The sequence below is a fragment of the Coffea arabica genome, chromosome 10e, assembly GCF_036785885.1.
Source record: "Coffea arabica cultivar ET-39 chromosome 10e, Coffea Arabica ET-39 HiFi, whole genome shotgun sequence".
Lineage (NCBI taxonomy): Eukaryota > Viridiplantae > Streptophyta > Magnoliopsida > Gentianales > Rubiaceae > Coffea > Coffea arabica.
In genome coordinates, this window is record NC_092328.1 from 43474485 (window position 1) to 43501953 (window position 27469).

Consider the following 27469-nt stretch of genomic DNA (forward strand, 5'->3'; position numbering starts at 1 on the left):
AACCTGAGATTTTCGGGTTCGAGTCAGCATACCTGACCCGTCACGGGTTGGCGGGTCGGGTTCGGGTCAACAGATTTTCTGACGGGTTGACCCGAACCCGACCCGCCAACCTGATTTGGACCCGAATTGCCACCCCTAGTTTGAACCCCTCCTAGCATTATTACTTCTTGTTCTTAAAAAAGTCAGAAAGTGCTATAATGTATTTATCTAATTTGATGGTTCATCCCCAACTCCCATTCAAACATCTTTAAACTCCCCTCCTCTTTAAAATAGAAGTTAAATATTTATTGTCACACTACTGTTTCTTTGATGTACTTTTTTGAGTTTATTATAGGAACGAAAGCACACAAGCTTTGCCTCCATACCAATGAAATTAAAGTTACAATTTTGCCTTCAAAAGAAAAGAGAAAAAAAAAAAAAGAGCTGAAGACATTTTAAATGCCCAACAGAGGAAACAATTAAATGACAAATTTCCAAAACAATTTTGTTTTGGGTAAATTTCCAAAACATTTAAATTACGAAACCCCTGTTGCTTGTGGAGGCAAATCCGTGTATTGAGCAATATTATGTTGATTACTGCATGAGAGACCAAATACCATAACAAAAAGAAGGCTTTTGAAATTGCAGTCATAAACATAGGTAAGCGTAAACCAAGCACCACTACTTCAGCACCGCAGTCACAGCCTCCTGACTGGAGAGCATGCACATCTACCATGGTACAGCATTTCTGGATGAGTGTTCATGCACCATAGGACATTTGATCAAGGCATCCGACATGGAGGGGCCTCATTTTTAGAAGATTCACCAAAAGACTTGCCCTACATGGAACATCAATCTCCAAGAACGGAGGTCATAGGCTATCCAGGTTAATGTCAAGCTCACTATAGTTCACTGAAGTTGCTCCGTGCTTCCTGATAGACGATATAAAATTTCACGGAATACTTCCAGAAAATGCAACATTGATCATAGTAAATGAATAATACATCAGAATTTTTACTAGCATATTTCCCAGAGGTAGAATTCAAACAATCAGGTTGCACCCCTATATTTAACTATATGGGATCATAACCTTATAGATAGATAGATCTAACAAGAGCATAACATGATTACCAGTAACAGAAAAAAGCATCATGTGATTTGTGCAATATGTACACTTAAACGTAATTATCACAGTAGAGTATTCCAGGAGAAGACAAAATACAGTCAACAATAGGAAAATTACAGATTCTAGAAAACTTAACGAAGGGATCCCCAGATTCTTTTTCCAAAAAGAAAAAATGATAAGGGGAAGTATTAGAAGCTTTATTCGTTCACATTGACCATAATAGGGAAGTATTAGAAGCTGCACTTCTATGGTAGTTTCCCATTAAATTAATCATTACGATATGCATTATACTTGCGTTTCAATCTATAGTGACCTACCTGTACATATAATTAAATAAAGCCCTTGCCTATAGAACAATGAAAATCAACAATAAACCTTGTCGACCAAACAAAATGTGGAAAAGTTTCAACAATTTACATTTCCTCTTGTGTTGTTATTAATTTTTAGAGAGCTAACCACAATTTTGTAAAATAACCACATGCTTCTACCACAATGAATCTCATAAAAATTATACCTTTAGAACATCAAAAACTTTCTCTGCAATATACTTCTGCTGCAGATTGCATCCCCTTTGTTGAACCTTGTCTGGATGAAAGCACATAGATGCCTTCTTGTAAACCTTAATAACAGATACAGAAGTGATTAAATCTGCCAAGGAAACAGGTTGCCAACCACTTTCAGGCCATAGCACCTGCATATCAACATATGAAATGGTTAGTCAAGGATCATATATTCATTGGTTCAAGGTGCTACTATCAAAGGTGACAAGTCAGGGAAAATTCCTATTGATAAAAAAATGTTGAAAAGTGAACATGAAAAGATTCTGAAAGAGACCACTTAGTTCCTTAAAAGTGTCCAACAATCCAGCTCTCTCTCTCTCTCTCTCCTTTTTTTCCTCTTCTTCACATGGTTGTGAGTTACATGATCCCTTCTGTCCCATCAGCAATTATTTTTGGGCGATTACTAATGTTCACCAAATTTGTACAAGGCACCGAATCAGTGTACCTCTTCTAATGTCCTAATTCATGATGATCAGCAGAGCACCCTAAAAGGCACAAAAAAAGTTCCCTAAATGGGTTTCTTGAGGATGAAAACAAACAAAAGTCCCAACTCACAGATTTCCAGCTTACACCTAAAATTTTTATTCAACTTTCTTGGAACCTTACTATGCTAGAAAGTTTTTTTTTTCTTGGTTTTTTTATTCAACTTTCTTGGAACCTTACCATGCTAGGAAGTATTGGTTTTTTCATTCGACGTCCTTGGAACCTTACCATGTTAGAAAGTATTGGTTTTTTTTTTTCCCATTTCTGTAGATTATGCATGTTTGGGCACATTATTGTTTGGAAGCACCAAAACTATTGGAATCTTGGTGATGCATGCCATAAGAGGTTCAGTGAGGAGTAATTTAAGATTGAAGTTCTCAAAGTTGTTCCAGCTGTAATGCAAGATGTTGTGGGCATGTTTTTCCAAAACTTCAATCCCCAACAAGTAGTTTCACCCCACTACAGCTAGCCTCTGTGTCAACTGCAATAAGGGAATTTTTTAATTCACATGAAGTTATCATCTTTTTTCCCATACTATATGGTCTATGGAATTTTTGCAATTTGTAGTTATCCTGTAAAATCCAGATGCCTGAAATAGAATGTCTTGTAGGTCAACATGTTAAACAAATTCAACTGTTTCTGCACCGCACATTAATCCTCTCCCTTGCTTCACAATTCTAGCAAATGAGGGGAGAAAGAAACAATTCCTGGGAATTATACTCTTTCCCTAAGGCAAGGAACAACTTATCTGCTCTTATAAGTTCTTCTAATAAGCAACATGACATTTCGTCTCCTGTCTATCAGATGCAAAGAATCAAGTCAAGAGATACAAGTGGAAAGATGAAATTTTCAACCAATTCACCAAATTCACTTTGAGAAACTACTTTTGTCCTTTTACGCGAAACTTTCTGTAACTCTAGTGATCAATGAAATAGTAAGAAAGGTTTGGTTGAACCTCCCACCTTTTTTGTCTTCCAATCTTAAGAGATGAGGTCCCCTTTCATTTAAATCCTTTCCCTATAATCTTAAGAGAAGCTGTAAACTCCATGAAAGCCAAGTCTTTTACCTTCAGTTAGCAATGAACTGCAGTACGGCTGTTTTAATTATTATAAAAGGAAAAAAGTATTTCAAACATGAATTTCCATGAATTATCTGAAAGACAAACACATAGCTGCAGTTGCCATCCTAATAAACTCAAAACTTTTCAAGAATATATATAAATATATATACCCACCCAAACGTGACTAGAACTAAGCTATTCTGTGAATCCCTCATGAAAATCATAAACATAGGAATGGCCTTCTAAAAAGACCAAGCAATGACAGCTGCAAGCTGTACATGACTTCAGCTTGATTACTTAAAAAAAATTTGCACAGCGGACTCCAAAATCAAGTGTAGCAACAGAAAGAAATAAATTATCTTCAGCAATGTCTAAAAAGACCAAGCAATGACAGCTGCAAGCTGTACATGACTTCAGCTTGATTACTTAAAAAAAATTTGCACAGCGGACTCCAAAATCAAGTGTAGCAACAGAAAGAAATAAATTATCTTCAGCAATGTTTAATCTTTCAGCTTGCAATGAAATAGCATTACAAGGAGGAAGACAATCAAAGGTAAGTACAGCACCATAACTAACGAAACCTCCACATATGAGTATGAGCACATTATATAAGATTCCCAGATTACTGAGATTCTAGTTGCTCTACGCTTCTCAAGGGACAAGGATCTTAGTACATGAACAGTTTCAGTATAAAGAATCCCATATTCAGGCAAGATTATCAAATTTACAAAAATGATGGCACAGAAAAATATTTCAACAATGCTACAGTTACGCAAACCAATTTCCCATATATCAAAGACAAGCGGCCAGACCTAATTAATGATCACCCAAGCAGAAATGGAAGCTAAGTTGTGTTACCAAGAAAGTTGACAAATTGATATTAAAGGAGGGCATCCATTCTCATCAAACTACCTTTTGTCCTCGATGACAGAATAAAGAGGGAAGACCAGCAACCAACTATTCAGCACTAAGTGTTAATAATTCAAATTATGGGGATAGGAAGTCACTGAAGTGAGAACTGAATAATGGAGAATAATTTGTGTATCCAGATGAAAATTCACTGAATGAATTGTGAAGGGCAAGAACATTGGTTACTCAAATTGCATGTTTTAAAGGATCAACAGGACAACCAGCATAAACTTAAAAAGAATCTTTAGAAATACATATCCATCCCTCTCAAAAGAGATGTCCAAGGGATGAGAAGTCCATTTCAATGGCATGATTAATCGCCTGAATTTCCTTTCACGTATTCCAATCCCTTTGGATTAGCTGTTTTTTGGGGTGTTTTTGAAAAATTTTATTGTAGCAGAGTTTTTAGAGTATATTTTGGGATATTTTTAGAATATATTTTGGGATATTTTTAGAATATATTTTGGGATATTTAAGAGTAGCAGAGTTTTTAGAATATATTTTGGGATATTTTTTAAACATAAAAAAAAATTTAGACTACCTTTTAGAGTACTTTTTAAAAATTTTTATAGTATTTGAAAAACTAAATTTTGAAAAACTGATGAATCCAAACATTTGTAACAGATATTGGATTCAATAAAGTATTCAGCAGCTTTAATGATTTTACCTATTCCCAAATTTACTTGTCCTCTTTAATCCATGTTGTGCCCATAAATGAGTAAAGTTGGCTGTATTCAAAGAAATTAACTATCCTTACCAGAGAGACAAAATCCAAAACAGTCATAAAGAGAGCAAGAATACAACATAAATACAGAGAAAACTCTCAAAACACAACCTAATATAATTGTAGGCCCAAAATGTTAGAACAGAGTGGAGGGCAAACAAGTATAAATCTTACATCTTGCAATGACGACAGCAAAGCACGCAAGTTGTTTTCTTTTCCAGCTGACCAACGCTTGATATCATTATCCAGACAGTCAGCAAGTCTCTGAGTCAAGTAATTTATATTAGTAGAGGCCTCTGAATAGGATGCTTCATACATATGCATATATGTATGAAATGATAAAATCCATGAGACCTATGGGTTGCTACAAGATTTCACTCTATAGCCCCACCCAATCCCCAGCCAAACACCCAAAAATAGAAGGTAAAGGAAAAACATGAGAAACAAGGAAGTGAATTTGGATCAAGTGATTCCTTGATATGCATATTAAAGGAAGGAGAGAGCATAGGAAAAATAAAACTTAACAAACGGTTGCTAGCCAAGATTCCAACATTAATGAGAAAGATGAGAGTTGCATAGCTAAAACTTACATGCCGCTCTTCCTGCTCGTACTGAGCCTCAAGATCACGCTGAGTCTTTTCTTCCAAAGCTTTAAACTGAAACGAAAAAGATTGGGATCTATAATAAGGGCAGAAACTTTTTGCCTGGATTACAGTAAGGTCAAAGATGTCTGACACTACTACGACGCATTATATTGGATGTTCCAAGTAAACACACACAAAAAAATTTGCTTCACGGAAAGGTCAGAACCAATTCCAAGGAAGTTGCAATAGTGACATTGATATCTGTCCTATTACTTAGCTTCTAGTCCTTCGACCAACATCAAATGTTAAGCTGCTATCCATCCAAAGCAACCTAAATCTGTACTTACCACAACAGAAGACAGATCTATGCTAAGAATTTGAAATAATTTAAGCTAAATAGATTTTTTTTATGAAGTAAACCAGCTAAATAGATTTTTTAATGCAATCACAATTCCACAAGCCCCAATTAGATAATTTAAGCTAAACATCGAGATGGAACACTACTACATACCAAACCATACAATAGTCACCCAAACAATAAATACAAAACAAGGAGAAGATGAAGAAAGGGAAAAAAGGAAATAAATTGTAATTGCAATTCCAGACCAGTTATTCTTATTGGATAAGTATCCCCAAAAGGTTTGTCACAATAAGAGACCTCCCCTCCAGCTACTCAACTCGAAACCTCCCATTAGGTTCCATAAAATGTAATCAGGATACCACATATAAATCTCAACATTATATGCTTGAAGTGGCAAAATAACTGAATAGAGAATTTATTGAAAGGGGAAGTCCTAGCAGTAGAACTTATGAAGCAAACAGAAAAAGCAACATCAAGGTGAGTTGGAACATTTATGTAATTTCAAAAACTGAAACAGAAGGCCCTGTAATCATGACAAACATCAAAGGAAAGCAGTGTAGACAACCTTTTCTTCCATCAGAACAAGGTGTTCATTCCATAAAACATAACGTAGCATGTAAAAGGCTCATATCACAATGTAGTTCTCAAGGAACCATATGGATTCTACAGACCCTAGCTCCGAGATTTTTCACTGTAGACTTCAGCATTCAGAACACAGACCTAAGCAAAAAGTTACCATCATACTGCTTTAGATTAGTAAACATTTTCAAGTTGAGGGTCACCCCAATCACAACTTTGGATCCCAATTGTGCATATTTTCACTTAATGAAAGGGCAAGACATAATCAAAATAGTTAATTCCAAAATTGAGAGACCAACCATTCTTTCTTGGATCTTAATATGTTGATTCAGTCTCCTGCTTCTTCTTTCTACAGTTTCCCCTTCAATTTCCTGGAATTCAGGTCCTGCACAATACCCATAAAACTGTTATAAAAATTTTAAAAAGACAATAAAATTAGCACCAGTAAAATAACTGCTGTGAAAAAATCAGACAATCCAATTGTCAGAAGCATCTAAAACATGAAGCCACCTTCAAAAAGGGAAGACAATCCATCAAAATCTTTTGATGTCCTTGAACTTCCTTGTATTGATGTCTCCTTCACTTCAGGTTCTCGCTTCTCATTAAATAATGCATCAAGATCAGGGTCCTGAAACAAGAAGCCAAGAGCTTCAATAAGACTATTTTTGTCAGAAACTCAAAGCCAGCACTTCTGTTCTTGAGACTTCTCACCTTAAGTTGAGATCTGGGCCCATTAACATTTGAAAGAGTGTCCACACCAAAAATATTAATTCCAACTGATTCCTTTTTGCAGTTGGTAACCTTGTCCTTGTCTGCCCTATCTTTTTCTTTTCCTCTTCGTTTCTCATGCACTACTTTTGCATCTGTATTTACATCTCTACCACTAGCATTATCTCTGGCTTTGTCCTCCTTCTTCTTCAAAGAAATTTTTATGTTTCTAACTGCTTCCCCACTTGGCTTATCATGTGCATCACCAGGAGGCATACCCCTGGCAAATTTTTCAAATTCATCTAAGGATGATTCAACCGAGCTGTTCCCAGCATTTTGTTCCAATAAATCAGAGAATGGCCAAGAAGAAGTATTTTCTTCAGATCTAGATGATTCAAAGACCAAAAAAGGATCATCTGCCGCAGAGCTTGATTTAGATGAATAACCACTAGAAGGCTGAGAAACTTTAGGTTTTGATGCCATTCTGTGCAGAGCCAAAATACATATATATGAAAAAACAAAAGCAAAATAAAGAGAGATTGTACCTTCCCATGTACAGTAAGCAAACAATATAAACAACCACACCAAAAGGAAGGGAAAATAGATATTCTATATGATCTACGAAGGCAATTCAGCCTGACAGAGTTCGTGCATGCAAGACAATCCATGCTTTGTAGGTGAACATATTATTTAGATACCATTGAACATGCTCAGTTATGACTCTCCAGTCAAAGACAAACTTTTGCCATGCCATTTTAAAGTAAATGAAACTAAGACAATTTCATCAACAGCATGAAAAACTATATTATGACATACATATGTTAAAGCAGCTATACTATGATTTTTTTGATATATAGTTTTTCATTCTACAAACAGAAACAAAAACTAATAACAGAAAAGGTACAATATCCTAAACTTAACTAAAAGGTACCATATCCCGCATGAGCACTTCCAACACCCAACTTACCTGAAGGCAGCAGAAACCTAAGCCAGTGATATAGCTCAAACTAGGCAAATTTACATAGCCAGGTGTCACACGGGCTCTCCCTAGCCAGCATTTCACAGTTTCGTCAATGATTTCTCAACTCATCCATTCTAACTCAATAGAAAAAACTAACTCTTTGAGCTGGAACAATTCCATTCTAACAAGAAATAAAAATTCCAATGTTTTCATTAGATTTCAAGCAGAAAAAGGAAATTTGAGCGCAGATTAATATTCAGCAGAGTTCTATCCAACAAACACCTTGACTTTCGACTTGGCAGGTATATACATCCAACAAACAGCGAAAGAAAAATAATCTGCAATTAAATTGGACAAAATGCTTTTAAAGAAAAATACCTAGTATTTCCAGGGTCATTACTCCTTGAGGGGCTAGTTCCTTCAAAACCTGGAATCAGATCATCATACTGGGATCCCTTTTCCTCCCCACCCTTCTTCAGATTACCAAAAAAATCATCAAGAGCATCACCTTTTCTTGGCCCTGAAGTTAACAAGTCATCACCATGAAAATTCGAACTCGACTTAGAATTTGAATTCTTTAAGTCAAAAACTGAGTCAAAATCAATTATCCCCTTCTGTGGTTTTGAATTCAAGAAAGACCCTCCATCAAAAATATCATCTCCACCATCAAAAAAGTTCTGAGATTTCTTGGAACTACTGTAATTGTTTCTATTCGACTGAAAAATCCCATCAAGATCATCCACAAAGTAATCATTATTATCATAAAAAGATGATCTTGATGCATTTGCAGAAGAGATATCAGGGAAGCCATCGTTAACACTGAGGTTGGTTTTTGGTTTGGATTTCAAGTGTGCCATTGGAGCTGAATTCCTTTGTGATTTGAACCCAATACTCTCCACCAATACTCCAAATTCATCCATTCTTGAACTACTTTTTTGTGGGTTTTTTTCTTGAAAAATTTGGATTTTGTGCAAGCACTAGTAAGTACTAACAAAGTTGTCTTAAATATAGGATAAAATAGGATAATTTCTAGTGCGTGTTGTGTGTGTAGGGAGATGGGATGATGGTGAGAAATCAACGCAGTTTGAGCGATGAAAATTGAAGAGAGATTCAGGGAAGAATGTCAAGAGTCAAGAGGGGGTGAAATTTTTTTCGGGTTTTCTTGGTCTGTTTTCAGAAAAGTGTCTTCTCAATTTTGAGCTCGGTGGAAAGTCGGTTGTCATTATAATTTACCTCCTGAAATCTTGCCAAATCTCAATTTGTTCCCTTTTGAACTTCTAATTGCAATTTGCTCGAACAAGAAACTTTTTTATTTAATAGAATACAAGTTTTTCGACAGAATTTTTTCTTGTATTAAAAGCAGGAAAAATTCCTAAAAAAATATGAAAGATCACTCGCTGAAAGTAATCATATCATTTGATTTTCAGGCGTTAAAAACATAACAATTATTTATATGTTAACCGTTTTATGAAATAATTGAAATGAAACTTATTATAATTTCTTATCCCAATAATCTTTTCTTATTAGCACTTAACATGATCTAGCGAGTCCAACTATAACTTAAAATCCATAACTAATGTACAATCTGATCAAAATCTAAATAAACAAAAAAAAAAAGCCATTTCATGTTTAAATAGACTATGAGATAATAACTATTTCAAATATAACAATATTTATCTAATGGAAAATGTATTCTTTAATAGAAGATAATTTAATAACCATTTATCTTTGATTATTTAAAATGGTTTTTCAAATAATAATCATGAACTACAAATTTTTTTTTTATAGTAAATGCATATTAAAAAGAAAATAGTAACTAATTAACGCACCAATGAAAACAAAAAGGTTTTGTGGTGTTTTTGAGATTTCCTGTAGTACAGGGGTACAGGGGTCAGTGTATAATTGACCTTTTCAGCGCACCAATGAAAACCTAGACGCGTTCAACTACGTGTAAAGGCGTTTTCATGTCAACGTTTCTAGGTGTAGTTAAGCAGTGGGGCCACCCCAAGTGTTCTGGTTCAGGCTGGAACGCGCAATTATTCATGCAATTGCCTCATAAAACTAATTAATTAGCTTACAAGGGATTTCTTTTGTTTTTTTTTTAGGTTAGAATTTCCATCAATTATTCAGTGATATTATTGAGTCCTTTTGGATTGAAAATCAATTTCAAAATTTTCTCATATGGTTTTTTTATATATTCTTTGTGATGTCATGTTCGCGAGAAAATAAGATAATTGAAAAATTAAAAAAAAATGTATTTGAAAACGTGATTGGCGAGTATTGAAAAGAAATTCTACTTTCTCTTTTTCCGCGAATTGCCTTGTAATAATACTAATTAGCTTACAAAGAATGTCCATCATTTAGTCACTAATATCATGTGTTTACTAATTGATAAGATAGTAATTAAAAGATTAAAAGACAACAATCAATTCTGTTTTATTTTGAGAAACAAAAAATAATAATTTTTCTTATACTGTGTTGGTTAGTAGAATGAGTAATTGATTCATATTTAATGAAAATATGTTATATTTTTGTATAAAAAAAAAAGTAACAGGCTCGTACTTTTTATCTACTGTAGATATTAAATTCTGATTCAAGGATCCTAAATACAATTGCCATCCTATTTTAAAAACCCAAAGAAAAAGAATAGAGTTTGTTTTTCTTAAATTAAAGATGAACCGATTTAATGGCTAAGATTTTTTGTATTCCTTCCTTTTTTTTTTTACGAAGATCTTATCGCATGATTAGATAAAATTAAGTATAAAAATTCATTTTTTTCTATTAAAGAATTTTAAATCGACGTATATATTTTTGTATCTTAGATCATACTGCAAGGAAGGAAAAGATAAGATTCCAATCTAAAGAAGCAATTAGATAAATATGGATCCCTTCACTTTCACGTGCCTTTATTGCTATATTCTGGATTAATTAATTTCTGCGTTCTTGAAAGGGTACTGGGGTAGGTAAGCCACCTTATCAAAATGTGTGTCGGTGCTGCCCTTTTTTATTTTTTTTTTATGTATTTTATTTTTTTAAAATTAGGTCTATCGAACAAGTGTCTAATATATTTCAAATGTCATATTTTTAAAATATAAAATTAATTAAAAAAATTAATAAATACAAAAAGCTATAAGTAAAATTAAGGGATAATATCGAAAACTTCCCTTGGGGTTTCTCTTAATATCACTTGGCGCACCTGAGATTTTTGAAATATCACTTACCTCCCCTAATAAATGTAAAAAAGCTCTATTAATCCTAACTTGAGACATAATTCACATATCAAATAAATAGATGTCAAAATCAAAAAAAAAAAAGAAACGAAAGTCACTTTCTTCTCTTTCCCTTTTCTCCATCATTCTCTCTTACCCATTTTTTTGGATGACTATACAATATTTTATTTGTAAATTATAATAAATTAAATTTTATTTATCTTTTATTTTTTGTGATTATGATAAAGTGGGGTATGATTTATTTGCTTATTTTGAGTTAATTTTTATAATGATTGGTACAATTTAATGGTTTGGACAATGAGGAGATGTTGAAAAAAAATAGTTCATAAGAATTTGGCTTTGAGCATATAGAGTTAAATTGGTTCAAGTGTATTTCTTTTCAAATATCTTTTTTATATTTTTATGGGGTATAACATTATGATGTGGTAGTACTACAAGAAATTGTTTTTAAGTGATGATTTTTTTGAAGTGAACAAAGTGGTTTAGGAATTTTTTTTGTTTAGCAATTGAAATGGTAGTTTAGAGTTTTTAAAAATTTTGTTACACAAATAACAAAAATAAGAGAGGTAAGTAATGTTTTTAAAACTTTAAGGGTGCCATGTGATATTAAGAGAAACCTCACCGTAGGTTTCTGATATTATTCCTAAAATTAAATAGAGAAAGTATATAAATGCAAGCAAGAGTAACAATTATTTGTGTATTTTTGTCTCAATATATATAAATATATATATATATATTTTTATAGACACAAACACACGCATATTTAGAAGGTTAGAAAAAAAAAAACCTTCTAAATTTTGGAAGGAATTATTGCTGGAAACTGAAATTGACAGATTTGCACTTAAGTAAATTTCAAATGATCCTACAAAGAATCTGGCATCGGTGAACTAATTAAACCAGTAATGCTTGCTTTCGACTTTTCTTTTCTGTTTGCTACTTTGATTTTGATAAAGTTTTGGTACGTTTAATTAATTGAATATCGATCAAATTTGTAAATGAATATAAATTTTGGTTAAAATTTTTCAATGAATCAATAGTAGTCTTTTTTATGCTTTTCTTATTTTACTAATCATTAAACGTTCCATTTTCTGAAATAAATCAAAATCAAAATCCACTTACAGGTCTGAACTAGTAACTTTACAGTTATTTTGAATATTAAGGGCGCTATAACGTGATTGAATTCAACTATTTGAAACGATTATTTTTGACTGATCGACCACCAAAAAGGGGTGTAGGTCAAAATTCGAATCCGACCTGTAGTGAAAAAAAATCTAAGTGGTTAAGATCATCTCAACCATATAACTGAGTATAATTTTGAGAGAAGTTGCTCCATATCCTATTCATAGTATCCCATTATTTGCAAATACTAAATTATTTGCCTTTTGTTTTAAAGAATTTTTTAGTAGGTGAGGGATATGACTTAAGAAACAAGAAGAAGAAGGGTGAAATTGAATTTAGAATCTTTAATTTTTGGGATTTCAATCTTATTATATTGTTTATTTTTATCCTGGATTGAAAAGTAGTAATACAAGACCATTTCTGTTCACTATGGATTGTTCAAAACTTTTGAGCTTCAATTTTCAGCAGTCTTAGTAACTACGTGGCGAATCCTAGTTCATTAAAGGGTGACTAATCTAATTTTTGACTAGTTTTAGATAATATTATAAAGGGTGACAGAAAAGTATGTATTTTCATTAATTGAGTTACTAAAAGTGAAAGTTTTTATTAATTGATTAACCAAAGATATATGCACTATTTTATTAGTTAAATGATTATTTTGGCTAAACACTAAGTTTAATGACCAAAATAGGAAATTCAAAATAATTTAGTGACTTTTTTTAGCCATTTTCTCTTTTTTATTCTAACCTTTGTATCTCTTAATAACCAACAACCACTAACTGGTTTGTCAAATTGAAAGACTTTTGGTTCAATCACTTGTCCAGCTTAAAAGCATTGGCACCTTTGAGAAGGTGAAGAAGGAGAAGTTGGCCGGAAAAGTATTCCATAACTAGGGCCCATATGACATGCATCACTCTTCACTTGGCTGCGTGCATGCATTTGCAGGAATAACTGACTTTGACCGCTATCAGTTCATCCTTTCAGAAATCAAACTTCTTTCTCAGCCTAAAATTGACCACCAACGATGCCAGTTTTGATGGCTTAATTTTCTATTGGCAGTCATGTTGATCGCTTGCTTTACTGCAGCATCTATTATAAATCCACAAAGACATTCACTGACTTCATGGTTTTGAGAATAAGAGAATAGAATATGGCCATCAACCATGGGCTTTTAGCTTCCATTCTTGTCTTCCTCTCTTCAATCACAATATGCTTCATTGATGCAGCAAATCCCTCATGTCCAATTGATTTTTCTTATGTACAAAGTTTCCCATGGGACACTTCACTTTGCCATGATCCAATTGATAAAAATTGCTGCCAAACACTTCTCAGTCTTTTTGCCATGGGATTAGCCAAACACCTCAAAGAAACATCCATGTTCTATCTCCCAAATGCAGATTCTGCCTCTTCTTGCACCTCCAACTTCCAAAGCAAGCTTATGAACATGTCCATTCCTCAATTTTCAGTCCCAATGTGCTTGAATGACACAAATGAACTTGTTCTCAAGCCATCAAGTTGTGCAGGAATTGCAACATTAAGAGACTGGGTACAAAAGGTTGGTCCATCAAGTCTGCTTGATTCATCTTGCAAAGGTGATTTTCATGGAGTTACTCAGTGTGGTTCATGCCTTGATGCTGGAATGATGGTAACTGCTAAGTTGGTAGCTTTAGATCCCAACTCCACAAAATGCTTCTACTTTAGTATTTTTTATGCTGCCGGTATTGTCAATGATTTGGAAAATAATAATACTTTGGCAGCAGCTTGCATACTAGGCCTACCATTGGCTATTTCGAAAATTGGCAAGACATCAAACGGCTTGAGCCGCAAAAAAATCCTCAAGTTGGCTTTCGGATTATCAGGTTCTCTTATAGGAATCGCCGTCGCGACAGCATCTCTCGTGCTTTGCAGGAAGTGGGATAAGAGAAGAAAACAAAATGCTGTGCATGAAAAATATGTTAGCGGCATGAAATCCCAAATTCTACCAAGCATTGGTGCTAAATGGTTTCAGGTATCTGAGCTAGAAAATGCCACTGATGGGTTCTCACAAAGGAATATGATAGGTCAAGGCGCATCTGCAATTGTCTATAAAGGAGTTATTTCTGATGGAACTGTTGTTGCTGTCAAGCAAATTCTTGATTTAGACACAGAAGGGGATGAGGACTTCAGTAATGAGGCAGAAATTATAAGCAAAATTAGACACAGGAATCTTCTAGCTCTCAGAGGCTTTTGTGTTACAAGTGATATGCTCAATGGCAAAAGAAGATACCTTATTTATGACTTCATGCCAAATGGTAGCCTTGATGATCATCTTTTCAATCCTCAGAGGAAGCCTTTGACTTGGCCTCAGCGTAAGAGCATAATACTTGATGTGGCAAAAGGGCTTGCTTATTTGCACTACGGAATCAAACCAGCGATTTATCACAGGGATATAAAGGCCACCAACATACTTTTGGACTCAGATATGAAAGCAAGAGTGGCTGATTTTGGACTGGCCAAGCAAAGCAGAGAAGGGGAATCTCATCTCACAACAAGGGTTGCAGGAACCTTTGGATACCTTGCACCAGAGTATGCTCTTTATGGGCAATTGACAGAGAAGAGTGATGTTTATAGCTTTGGAATTGTGATTCTTGAAACCATGAGTGGAAGAAAGGTGCTTGATGCATCAAATTCATCCGCACTTTTGATCACAGATTGGGCCTGGGGGCTTATCAAATCAGGAAATGTGCAAGATACTTTTCATGAATCAATTAAAGAGGAAGGACCAAAGGGAGTTATGGAGAGGTTTGTATTCGTAGGTATTCTTTGTGCTCATGCAATGGTAGCTCTTAGACCCACCATTGCAGATGCTCTAAAGATGCTTGAAGGCGACATTGACATCCCAAGATTACCAGACAGACCTGCACCTCTAAGCCATCAACCATTTCCATCATCCTCGATTAGTTCAACCACAAGTGAGGCAATCAGACACAGTAGTATAAGCATAAACAGTTTATAGTATTGCATCTATATAGAAACTTTTCTTTTGTTACCTTTAGGTTTTTCATTTCCTTTTGGATTAATCTTCCATACACCTACAGCATATACATTTTCACCATTAAATGCATAACACATAATTCGAATTTGAATGTGAAACTCAAATTTTACATACGTGTCGTATATCTAACCGTGATAATATATACACCGTCAGTGTATATAAAATTTACTCTTTTCTTTTAAAAAATTTTATAGTCAAGCTTAGAGAAAGAGAGAGATGAATTCCCTTCAAACCCATGTATATACACTTTACATGCGTTGGCTGGATTTGTAGAGAAACTTCAATACTCTAAAGTCGTCTAACAAATAAGTATCAAACGAGATAAGTCCATAGACCTGTTCAAGTCAAAATTACGCAGCTTCCAGTAAATCTTTAGAATAGTCGATCTTCAGAGGTGGCTAAGCCTCAGCTTTATTTTACTTGCCTCTGTTTTAAAATGTTAAGGTGATCATGCTTTCTTCTTGTCCCCTCTAAACATTAGCATTAATTCCTGAGTGATCAAGTTTCTCTCTTCCAATTTTATCCACAAGACACCACTCCATTAGCTGACTGTTCTTTCTTCGGCACTCTCTAGCAATCATTCTGAAATTCAAATTATCGTTTTTGGATCCATACATTATTTCGTACTATATGCATTTGCAAGCAGATATACCATTAAACAGTCACAGTGATATATCTTGTGTGCCAGCAGAGCTTTGTCCATAGACCAGGTTCGACCCTCGCGAACCCTATACCATAATGTTCTTTTTACCCTGAGATACACATAAATAGAGTCATCACCAACACTTTTAACCCAATGGTTTTGGTCAAATACAAAATGCGCACATGCAAGAGACACAGGGACAATTGAAATATTAAGTTGAAAGCCACTCTTCTTTGGAGAATATCAACACGACAACGAAAGAAAAAGTAATAAATGGTAGGCTGTTGAAATCAAAACCCCACCTCTACGCATGAAAAACTACCAAACTAATCAAAGTGATCCCTCCAGCACAAGTTACGTTGCTCAGCTGAATTGCTCACATATGAAAGTAACAACAGAGATTTGGATGAGAAAACTTTATATCATACCCTTATACAAATACCACAGTAGATTAACCAGTGTAAAATAGTCTACTAAGTTTCATCTGCTGGTTATGTGAATAGCTTATATATGAAAATTGTTTCTGCTGTATAGCTAAATGCATTTCCAAAGTACTTTCAAGATACAAAAGAAAATTAGTACTTTTTCGCAGTAGATCCTGTTTAATCAGAAACTACATGTCAAAACCTCTTGGATTTAGATTCACTCTTGGACAGCATCATTACGGAGAGCTTGTTGACTTCATACAGTAGTCCCGTGGAGAACAAGAAGCTGCAACAGTATCAAAAGCACGTCATTGGTTTCTTTCCCCCTTATCTATCGGTGCTTCTCTTTGGCTTTAAAAGTAATAGTGGTCATGTTATTGCTTTCATCCATAATTCCTAAAAGGTTTCCTGTGTTAACAGTCCTGAGAAAAATCTTTTTCCATGCAATCCAGAAAGCACATAAATCACATTTCACATATTTAGCTAACTTGAACCATCTGCAATATTAGATAATGACCATAATGGTTTCCAGAAATCATTTTGCAGAAAAGAAAAATAACCCATTGCGTGTCATGTTATTACAAAAATCTAACCTGGAGCTGATTACTATATCAAAATTCAAGCAAAAATACTATATCACTAAGAAGCTTAACAAATTTAAAGGAAAATTGTAATTTCCATTTCTAAGCAGTGCTGCACAGAATGAATCTCAACCTGACACAGCTAGTCCTTTAACAATAAATCAGTTTTATCTGTAATCAGAAAATGATATCTGTGCATGAGTGCTTGCAAAGACCCTGGGGGTGCTCATTTTCCAAAGCACAGAAGATATTCAGTATTGAGGTCTCAACATTACCAAGTTGTGATACAAACTCGATGAACTGTGCTAGCAGCGATAAGTGCAACTGCCTCAGCAAATATAACTGCAAAACAAAAGCAAGCAAACTAATGTATTGACTGCTCTATCTGATACTCCACTTCCTGCAATCTATCAATACATGTAGGTGGGAGAAAAGACCAATTTGGGAAAAATAAAAGAATAATTTTTTCCTGTCCATCAAAGTTAACCTTGTAAATTTAACTTTTCAATACTGACTGCAAAGAAAAGGATGTTTCAGAAAGGAAAAACTGCACTCACCTGCACCCCAACCGCTCTTGACACCACTAGTTTCTTGATAATTTCCAATGAACTGCATAAAATTCAACCAAGTATAAACTCCCAAAATTGTCGCAAACATTTTATCACCAAATAAGTCATGAATCTGGATGCATATTCCTCATTTGTCTCTGTACACGCTTCTTTAAACGAATTAAACCAAGAAGCCAGAGAAAGGTTGGAGTAATAAAGTCTAATGCAATACAATAATGTATGACAGATTGTTTGTAGAATGCAAAATGTCTCGCAACCGAAAATTATTTGTTTAGAAGGATTTACTAAGCAGACCAAAGAGAAAACTCAAATAAACATGCATGCAAGAAGACATCTAAACATTTTTCAAAGTAAAAGAACAGGGGTAAAAACAAAACTTAAATGGGCTCCTTAGTTTCTTATGCAATTATCCACATTAGTACAAAAATTATAGGGTATATGTGTGTATGCCACAGGTGTTATTTCTTGTGTCCTTATTTAGATGTCAATGTTGGAGGACAAGTCCGAACAGCTTATTTCGAAAAGAATATATCCCTAGAACAAATAATAGCATAGTTCACTTCCCATTTATACAAAACCAAGATACCCTTTCCAAAATACTTGAAGAGAGAACATTTTACTCATCAACATTATCGATGTCCAAGCTAATCCATTCTCTATGCATAAACCACAAATTGAAACTTGTACAAGAAATACCAACAGGCCATGAAGTTCGTTCTTACACCGTCATAAAGGCAAACTCAAGTAAAAATACATCTGTAAGCATTACTTCCAATTAGCATAAAACTGAATTATACTATTCCGGGAAAAAATCAACAAGGATAAAGGAGTAAAATAAGAAAGGAAAACAACAGAGAAACTCTCCATGCATGATGATAGATACCAGAAAAGAGTACCATGTCTGGAACATAGATCAAAGACGTATAGTATCTAGCTCAAAGCAAGTGAAATGAAAACTACCAATTCAAATGGACAAGTGTTGACAAACATAATTACTTTTCAAACATTTATGTATGAACTTGAAACATCAGACTGAAACTTTCATCACTAGTGCCAAAGTTTCGGAAAAACTATTAATAAGACAGCTCAACAAGGACCAAAACACTTACTTCTCCAGGAAATTTTTACAAAATATCCAGCAAGGAATTCTGGGTGGAAGAATATTTTCAAGCGCTATTTATGATATACAATTAAAAAGTCGATACACATTTAATGCTTTTCTCAAGGAAAAAAGGGTCAACTCTCATAGGAACATCCAGAAAAGAGTATAAGGCTACATCTTGCACACAATTTGGCCTAAAAGTAGTAGAAACAACTACAAAAAGTAAATTCTGGTCTGGACTCCCGGGTCTTTCAATATAGATCTTTACCCATATACTTAGACTAACAACAAAAAGGGACATCATACGTATGACAACATACACATCCTCAAAGGAGTAACAGAATGGCAGCCAGTCAAGACTACGATGACATACCGTAAGCAGTAAAAGAAATATCAGGGAACTTGAAAACCCTCCTAGTATAGTGAACAACTCAGAAGATGCTAATTTTCCTCTGTACATTTCTTGCAGGGAAAGCACAGCTACAAAGAGAAGAAAGGAATAAAGCATTGAACTCCCAGGCGCAGCCATAGACTTCAATCTGTATGTGCACGAGTAAAAAAGGAAAACCTCATAAGGTTAAATGATAAATGAAATGAGCATGAGTAAAAGAACTCTACATTCCAAAAGTGTACAATCTTTTGGGGCATCCCTAAGTAGAAACAAAGAATACATTCCATGCCAGTCACTAAATGAAGATCTATTATTGTCTTTGTTATCTGGTACAGAGTAGCCACAAAGCAAGTGTACAGAAACAAAGAGGAACCTGTTGATAGTTTCGAGTAGTTTTATCTACTTGAATCAAGCTAACCTGGCCCATGCTAAGGATCTCACTCACTCACTAGGAGGTGCAGTTTTAAAAGAAAACAGAAAAGAACATCCAGTAAAAGAAACTAACATATGCTTGTGAAAGGAAAGGATAAATTGGTAAAAGAGCTTAAGTTTAATATGACACTTAAATTTTTGTTAATCGATAAAGCAAACCAGATGACACTCCACAGTTTATCTTTTAAAGGGGTTAGAATATCATGGTCCTCTACTCCTCTTACTTGGTAGCACTAACATGTATTCAATACTTTTTTCCTCAATTCTTTTTTTTTCATGCATTTTATATCGGGTGATTGAACACTATACATAGGCTGACAAATTAGCCCCCTTCGTCCACCATAAACAAGTCAAAAAGATGGTTACATGCAATTGTAATTAGCAAGAGAAATTTGGATGCTCTAGCATTACAATTTTCATATAACCATTCTTCCTAAAGGCCCTTTCAGATCCTACAGCCCACTTGAAGAGAAACTCCCTTAACAACTCGTAACTTAGACAACTAGAACAAACTTCGAGTTACGATTAACAACAGTGTCCAAAAGTAATTCAAGGTAAGGGCATTAATATGAAGACTTCAGACATCAGCCTCTCTAACTTGAAGAGGGCAAGAAATTTGTCATCGGGCATGCAAAGTTGTGCAATTTTTGCCCCCATGAACATATATTTCTTCTTAGGTATGTAAATCTTGCAGCACTTACTTTACATTACTTGGATATTTAAAGGAACAAGAAATGGCCATCAATTTTAAAGCCAAATAAATCGTGTTAGAAAAAGCTAGGATCTTCAGAAAGCCAGAAGGCCATCAGAATATCAACTCAATGAAAAAACCACCTTCAAGAATGGTCTCTGAACAGATCATAACAGTGGAGAATGCATGTAAGAAACTTATATAGTTTAAGAGATTGGATAAACGAACAACATTGTGGGCTATTATTTCAAGCAATTGAAAAATCAGATGTACACCACATAACGAAGTGCATGCTCATTTTACTGAGAAAAGTCATCTGATTCCTACTCCCCCACAAACAGCTGCAGTTTCCAATCAACCAACAAGAAAAGGATATGGTTTCCACAGTCGATAAATAAAGCACCAGTGCACTACTGATGGTGCCTTCCTTAATCTAGTTCTACAAAGAATTACTTCTTGCAACCACTAAGTTAAATTCTAACAGCTGAGGGTCAATCCCAACCCCCCCCCCCAACCCCCCAAAACCAACCTCGCCCGCGCCTCCTTAAAGATGACCTCAAAGATGCTCCGTCAAACACATCACAAAATTTAAAGCTATTACATTTTGACTGATTAATACTAGTACTACTACTACCTATTATTCAAACGTCGGTTCTTTTTAGCATTTTTACAGAAAAACCGGCGAGATAAGCAATATATTCTTCCCTTGCATCCACGGACACCGAAGTAAATTTGACTTTCAGGACTGTAAGAACTTAGAACAAGGAGTAAATTTTGGAGAAATTATTTTTCAATAGATCTACAGGTTCAAATTTACTCAGAATTTACGATCTTCTCAAAAATCTCCAACAAAATAGGAAGAGAAAACCTAAATCCAATCAACCGAGAAAAAATAGTGAATGCAACTAAATACTATAATTGCTTAGAACAATAGTAACAAAACTTCAAGGTTTAAGAAATCAATTGAACAAATTTACGTAACATTTACCGCGGAGGAGGAGGAGGTGGAGGCGGTGATGGCGAAGGAGGTGGTGGAGGCTCACGATCGGAGAGACAGTGGAGTTTGGAAGGGACTGAACTTCAACAGTAAATTAGCATTGCAGACTTAAAACTAAAATGAAAATACGATTAAAAGATTATAAAATGACCAAAATGGTCCTCCACGTTTCAAACAATTATTTTTTAGTCCTTCACTTATAAAACGGTACAAAATAGTCACTCAGCATTAAACCTTTGCATCTATAGCTATATTTAAAGGGTGCCCTTTCGATTTAGGCGCCATTTGGATTGAAGTAAAGGAAGGGAAAGGAAAGGATACCAATGGAAAAGAAAGAAAATGAGAGTAAAGGAAAGTAGTTTCCATCCATTTTGTTTCAATTAAGTATGAAAGGAGAAGAAAGGAAATGCTGAATTTCTATTTGGGTTGAGGAAGGAAAAGAAAGAAAAGAAAAAGATAAGTGTTAATTTATTGAAAATGATAGAAACAAATTGATCTTTTAAAAAATTTAAATTATTTCAATAAATTAGTTTTATTTCCCTTCGTTTTCACCCACTTTTGGATGAAAATCATAACTCAACAAAACAACTAGACGTTCTCCCTCTCTTTCCCCCCTATCCTTTCCTTTCCCTCTTTAAAAATCAATCCAAATAACAAAAATCAAATCCCTCTAATTCCTTTCCTTTTCTTTCCCTCTCATTCCCTCAATTCAAACGGTGCCTTAAAGATGAGATTTTTTTTTCCTCTTAGTACCTTGAATTAATTGAGTCGTCCCTGGTAAAGGCTAGTTTAGGAGTCATATATATGTTGAAAATTAAGCCAAAAAAAAAAGTCCCATATTCACATTTTCATGGAAAAAATTAGAACAATAATATATTTTCCTTGAAAAAATAAGTCCCATTTCCTGGATATGACTTCTTCTTCTTTTTTTACAATTCACGTTGTATTCTCCAAAAAGAAACTAAAAACATTAACAAAATTTCACATATAAGTTTCCAAATTCCAACACTTAATTTCACATATAAGTTTCCAAATCCCAACACTCCTCTCCTTCCCTCTGCCAAATCCTGGCAACCTCCCTTCGTTCTCCCATAATCACCCTGCAGCCCTTTTCCTAGGTTCCGTTTGATAAAACTGAAGTCTGAATTCTGAAGTCTGAATTCTGAAATCTGAATACTGAAACAATTAATTTGCCAAATTTTAAGCACTGAAAAGAAATATATGAATGTCTGAATGTTAATGCTAAACTTATTTATAAAGTTTGATAAACATTTATAACTGAATGCTTAATAAGTTAAATTTGACAATTTTGCCCTTATATCTTTTCATCCAAAAAAGAAATACTCCGTAGAACCTATGATTTAATTAACTAAAAATGTTGGTATGAAAATGACAATATTTATTTTTAAATCAAATTAATATAAAAGATGAATTATATTATATGAGGAGTATGGAGAAGAAATGAAAGTTATTCAAAAGGAAGAAAAGAGAAATAGAAAATCATTATATAGAGAATATTAGATTGTTTAATTATATAAGAATTTTGAACATAATTAATAAACAAGGGTAGATTTGGTAGATAAGATAAGGTAGTCGAAATAATTCTATCGATTCTTATCAGAATTAAGCATTCAGTTAGGATTCTTGTGCTGAAAAAAATACATACAAGTTCAGCACTACTTAACAAGTTCAGCAAATGAATTTTCATTTATCAAACACTCAAAATATCTGAATGTCTGAAAAGATTCAGATTCAGCACTTTTTTATGTTATCAAACAGAAAGTCTTCTCCATTTTTCCCCGACCAACCAGCGACCTTTTACGTACATGCAAGCGCAAGTCACGTGCTCACATGAAGAAGGAGTTTTTACTACAAGGATTTGAACCATTGTATCTGTAGGTATATTTAAAGAATGTGTAATATTGTACTCCGTTGGTTCATAGATGATTTTTTTTCTCTCTAACACCTTGCTAGTTGAATCGTCCTTTAGTATAGGCTAGTTGAGGAGTAGTACAAATGTTGAAAATTGACCCAAACAAAAAAGTCATGTGCTCACACTTTCATGGGCAAAATTAGAACAAGATTAATATATCCTTAAAAAATAAGTCCCATGTCTTGCACGTGACATTTTCTCCAATTCATATCATTTTCTCCAAAAAGAAAGCAAGAATATTAACAAAATTTCACATATAAATTTTCAAATCATGATAGCCCTCTCCCTCCCTCTACTAAATATCGTGGCCACACTTCCTTCTTTCTCCCACAACTATCCTGCGGCCCTTCTCTCCTTTCTTCTCCATTTTTCCCCTCAGAACCAGCCACCCTTCTCCCCCTTCTCCACCACTACTCGTAGCCCCTCTCTATTCCCTCTCTCTTTCTCCCCATTCCCTTCACCTACTTGACTCTTTCCCCCCTTCTTTAAAACCCCTACCTTTGATCTAGTTTTGCACGACTAGATTGAGGAGAGAGGAAGAGAGAAGATCACAAGTTGGTGAGGGAGAAAGAGGGGAGATACAATACTTTGAAAATTAGGACTAGGCCGGGGGATTTTTGGGTGGTAAGGGATGGTTTGGTGCTAGGAAGGGGGTGAAGAAGGAAAGATTTATTCTTCAAGCACCAAATTGGGATAGAGGGAAGAGGAGGAAGGTTGATAGACAGTAGCAGGGAGAGTAGCTAGTTGGTGAAGAGAAGGGGAGAGAGTGGCGAGAAGGTGATGGATAGAATTAGGGGTGAACAAATTCGGTTCATACCGAATTCATAACCAAATTCAAATTCAATTCGGTAATTTGAAATCGGGTATTTGGTACAAATTCGATACATACCGAATTCATCGAATTCTAATATGGTATGAAATAGGTAATGAGATTATGAATTTGGTAATAACCGATTTTGCATTTAAATTCGGTAATTGAAATAGGATACCGCATTACCGCATTCGAATACCAAATTGGTATATAAAATTATATAATATATAGATAAATGCTATTTAGTATTAGTATATACTACTAATATATTATTATATTATATAGGTAAATGCTATTAATAATAATTAGTATATGGTGTTATCATCATATCCTGTACTTATAATAATAATAATATATAATAATGTACAATATATTATTTTAGTATTTGTTAATTGTTATATGACTATAATAATACAAATATATAGTAATACATAACAATATAAGATAACTAATTATTATTTTATACATGAGTAACATGACTAGAATTAGATAATAATTAATACATATATGTATAATACTAAATATTAAACAATAGACATAATTAGTAATTAGAATTTAGATATTGGTAATTTGATACATCATTGATCATTCATGTTTGAATTATTGAATCTTTGAATGCGTAATCTGTAACTTGCAAGTATTAGTGTGCTCTAAATTTATATTACATATTTAACATAAAAATTCATATTATCTATTCACTAATCTTAAGGCTTTAAGTATAGACAAGACAACTAAGTAGTGTAAGTGAATGCATGTGAATTGCAAATCAATGTATTAGTGTATTGACTTTCACAATAACATATGTAAGTAAATAAGTTTTATTTTGATTTACAATAAATTATAAGTTTGTAACTAATATAACTTATCACTAATCATTGTAATTTGTAGTTTGTAACTAATATTACTTATTATTAATCATTGTAAATTATAAATTCATAAATTATCACTAATCATTGTACAGTCTAAGGTTTATTCTAGTTTAAATTAATCACTTTTTATGTGTTCTTAAATCGTAGACTAAGGATTCTAGGTATAAGTGATCAAATAAATGCCAATCAAATTAAACCACAAAATGATTAGAACATAAGTAATGTGTTAAATTATGAATAAATTTGGGGATCAAATCAGTAATAAATTTTAAAAAATCAGTTTTTTTTTAATAGATGAATTCGGTCTCGGTTAGACCGAATTCATTACCGTTTTTGAATTTGAAATCGGTTACAGAATGAATTCGGTTATGGCCAATTCGAAATTGAAAACGGTTTAGATTTCTTTAGGTCGAATAACCGAATTCACCGAATTCATGTCACCGAATTACCGCTTTTGCACCGAATGCACACCCCTAGATAGAATTGTCAATAGAGTTGAATTAATTTGAGTTCGGCTTGTTCAAATTTAAAAAGGGTTGGGTTTTCTTTACAATTATGTTGGGCTGAATTTGGATCTTAAATAGAGGCCCAAATTTTGACGAGGCTAGTAACACCAACCTCAACTCGATATAAGTCCAGCCAATATCTTAAATTTAAGTTTTAAAATATTAATATATAAACATTTTTAAACAGGCTAGTAATACTAACCTCAACCTAATATAAGTCCAACCAATTTTTTAAATTAATTTTTAAAAAAATTCATATATAAATGTTTTAAGTGTATAAATATTTATAACCTATACAAATCATTATTTAAAAAATTAATACTATTTATGAATTTTGTAGCACTAATTAAGATTAGTTTGGTAGTAATTGTTAAAAAGGTTAATTTATTTAATTAACTACTTACATTTTTTTGTAATATATACTTCCTTCATTCCATTGAAAGTGTTAAACTTTTCATTTTGATGTGTTTCAAAATGTTTGTCATGTTAAGAAAGTCAAAACACTTTTAGTTTCTCTTTCCAATATAACTCCTTCTTTTAACTATATGTATGTTACCATTCAAATTCAAATTTTGAATTTGTAAGGGTAAGATTGGAAAAAGAAGTATAAACATCACAATCAAATTACTATTTTTAAAAAGTTAAATTCCCAAAATATGACAAAATAATTGGGACGGAGGTAGTAACATTAAAAAAAAAGATTTTTTTTTTCATTTGGATCAAATTCTTGATCTTGGATCCCAATAAATTGGATGCTTGAGCTTAGGCCATAATATTTCAAACTTGAATGTGCCAAAAAAAATGCTGATCCGAATTCTTGGGTTTTAAACGAGCCCTAAGTTTGGGCATTTCAAACGCAGCCCAATTAATAGCCCTAGTGGTGGGAGGGCTTTTCTGGGAGGATAGTTCTTGTTCTTATTATTATTATTATTTATCTAAGAGTATGAGCACGTAACTTGGGCACGTGTTTCAGCTAGAGATTTGAGACCGAGATCATTTGGTATGAATGAGACATTATTATCCCTTATTTTGCGTCGTTTTATACGTGCGGGACCAAAAAAAAATTTTCAAAATGGGATGGGCCATTTCTATGGCTTTGTCATTTCCCTCACAAGGCATGAAAATTTACAAAATTACACTCTTGGACTAAAACTTTCCTATAATTACAATTTACAACCGCTTTTTTTTCCCTCTGATTTCCGGTGTTTGAATGTTGAAGGAAAGGATAATGATATAAAATAGAAAAATAAAAGTGAGAAAATTTAAAGTTGAACTTTTGCTAGAATCACAATAATCCTTTTATTATTATTATTATTATTGTTTCTCAAAAGGGTGTTTTTGTGGTAAAGGATTGATTCTAGTTGGTGGCCACAAATTTTTGTCAATTGATGACTTTGTACTACAAACTTTGATATTGCATTCTAAAGTCTTAGCTGTCAATAGATATGAATCAAGCCACACATTTTGATTGCTACTAGTTTGTACGTTGTATTTTTTTTTTTTTGTAATTGTGACATGCTTGGATTCCCATTTCACCTACCATGCTAATGACTAGGTTAAATTAGTACAATGGATGATACATCCTAGATGAATATATGATATAGGGTGGGATTCCTATGAGAGGAAATTGATTTTGGCATTATTATTACCATAGCAATTTTGTTTTCTTCTCCAAGCCAGACACAATTTAGAACGAAAAAGTCAAGACCAAAATTTCCACTCTTGTGATCTTGTCTAGTCTTTGTTGTCAGTGAATGCTAATCTGGACCGCATGCTTTAACGGGCTTGTTACCGATAGTGAGGTTCCATTTGCCCCACACATGAGTGTCAAATTTATTGTGAGATGGTCCATTGTTGCTCGGGTTCATACCAATTTTTTCATTTGTATTTTGTATCATCAATTCCTTTCCATTTCATTGAATGCTTATAGCTTCCTTGGATTTGAGGTGTCGAGGAGGGGAACGGGACAGGAACGGTTGTTTTAGGTCTTGTCAAGTGCGATTGATGTATTACATGTATAATATGGATGTATACTTACAAAAACGGCACATTTTACGCATTGATATAATGTACATGTATAAAAATTACGAGTAGAACAAGAT

The 27469-nt window shown here is 33.8% G+C and overlaps 3 protein-coding genes across 7 annotated transcripts; 1 reads left to right on the plus strand and 2 right to left on the minus strand.

The window, feature by feature from the left end:
• Positions 1-470: 470 nt before the first annotated feature.
• Positions 471-9298, minus strand: LOC113712716 (auxilin-related protein 2-like). Of its 5 annotated transcripts, XM_072067301.1 has the most exons (9): positions 8413-8552; positions 8041-8215; positions 7077-7557; positions 6876-6993; positions 6665-6750; positions 5432-5497; positions 5016-5105; positions 1620-1796; positions 471-911 (listed from the first exon to the last, which is right to left on the minus strand). In XM_072067301.1, exons 3-9 carry the CDS (start codon positions 7554-7556, stop codon positions 882-884), a joined length of 1047 nt encoding a protein of 348 aa, XP_071923402.1. In that variant the 5' UTR covers position 7557; positions 8041-8215; positions 8413-8552; the 3' UTR covers positions 471-881. The 5 variants fall into 5 exon arrangements, with proteins under 5 accessions (XP_071923402.1, XP_027092051.1, XP_027092050.1 ...); XM_027236250.2 differs by lacking the exon at positions 8041-8215 and having other exon boundaries at positions 7077-7353; positions 8413-9298; XM_027236249.2 differs by lacking the exon at positions 8041-8215 and having other exon boundaries at positions 7077-7458; positions 8413-9298.
• A 3892-nt stretch (positions 9299-13190) lies between these two features.
• On the plus strand, positions 13191-15530 carry LOC113713077 (probable receptor-like protein kinase At1g11050). The gene has a single exon (XM_027236795.2). The coding sequence runs from the start codon at positions 13534-13536 to the stop codon at positions 15376-15378; it is 1845 nt and encodes a 614-aa protein (XP_027092596.1). The 5' UTR covers positions 13191-13533; the 3' UTR covers positions 15379-15530.
• A 931-nt stretch (positions 15531-16461) lies between these two features.
• Positions 16462-21387, minus strand: LOC113713078 (uncharacterized). Its single transcript, XM_027236796.2, has 5 exons — positions 21240-21387; positions 19111-19276; positions 17624-17675; positions 17342-17408; positions 16462-16771 (listed from the first exon to the last, which is right to left on the minus strand). Exons 2-5 carry the CDS (start codon positions 19264-19266, stop codon positions 16681-16683), a joined length of 366 nt encoding a protein of 121 aa, XP_027092597.1. The 5' UTR covers positions 19267-19276; positions 21240-21387; the 3' UTR covers positions 16462-16680.
• Positions 21388-27469: the final 6082 nt, after the last annotated feature.

Bases quoted from the DNA above. Each gene is read 5' to 3' on its own strand.
- LOC113713077 (XM_027236795.2), top strand. From the start codon at position 13,534: ATGGCCATCAACCATGGGCTTTTAGCTTCCATTCTTGTCTTCCTCTCT.
- LOC113712716 (XM_027236247.2), bottom strand. From the start codon at position 8,954: ATGGATGAATTTGGAGTATTGGTGGAGAGTATTGGGTTCAAATCACAA. The intron at 1,797-5,015 runs GTAAGATTTATA...GTTGATATGCAG, and splicing joins TGCTGTCGTCATTGCAAGAT to GTGCTATGGCCTGAAAGTGG. The intron at 912-1,619 runs GTATAATTTTTA...ATCGTCTATCAG, and splicing joins AAGTTTTTGATGTTCTAAAG to GAAGCACGGAGCAACTTCAG.
- LOC113713078 (XM_027236796.2), bottom strand. From the start codon at position 19,266: ATGGCTGCGCCTGGGAGTTCAATGCTTTATTCCTTTCTTCTCTTTGTA. The intron at 17,409-17,623 runs GTGAGTGCAGTT...TTTGTTTTGCAG, and splicing joins CAAGAGCGGTTGGGGTGCAG to TTATATTTGCTGAGGCAGTT. The intron at 16,772-17,341 runs GTAATGTTGAGA...ATACTGTTGCAG, and splicing joins CGAGTTTGTATCACAACTTG to CTTCTTGTTCTCCACGGGAC.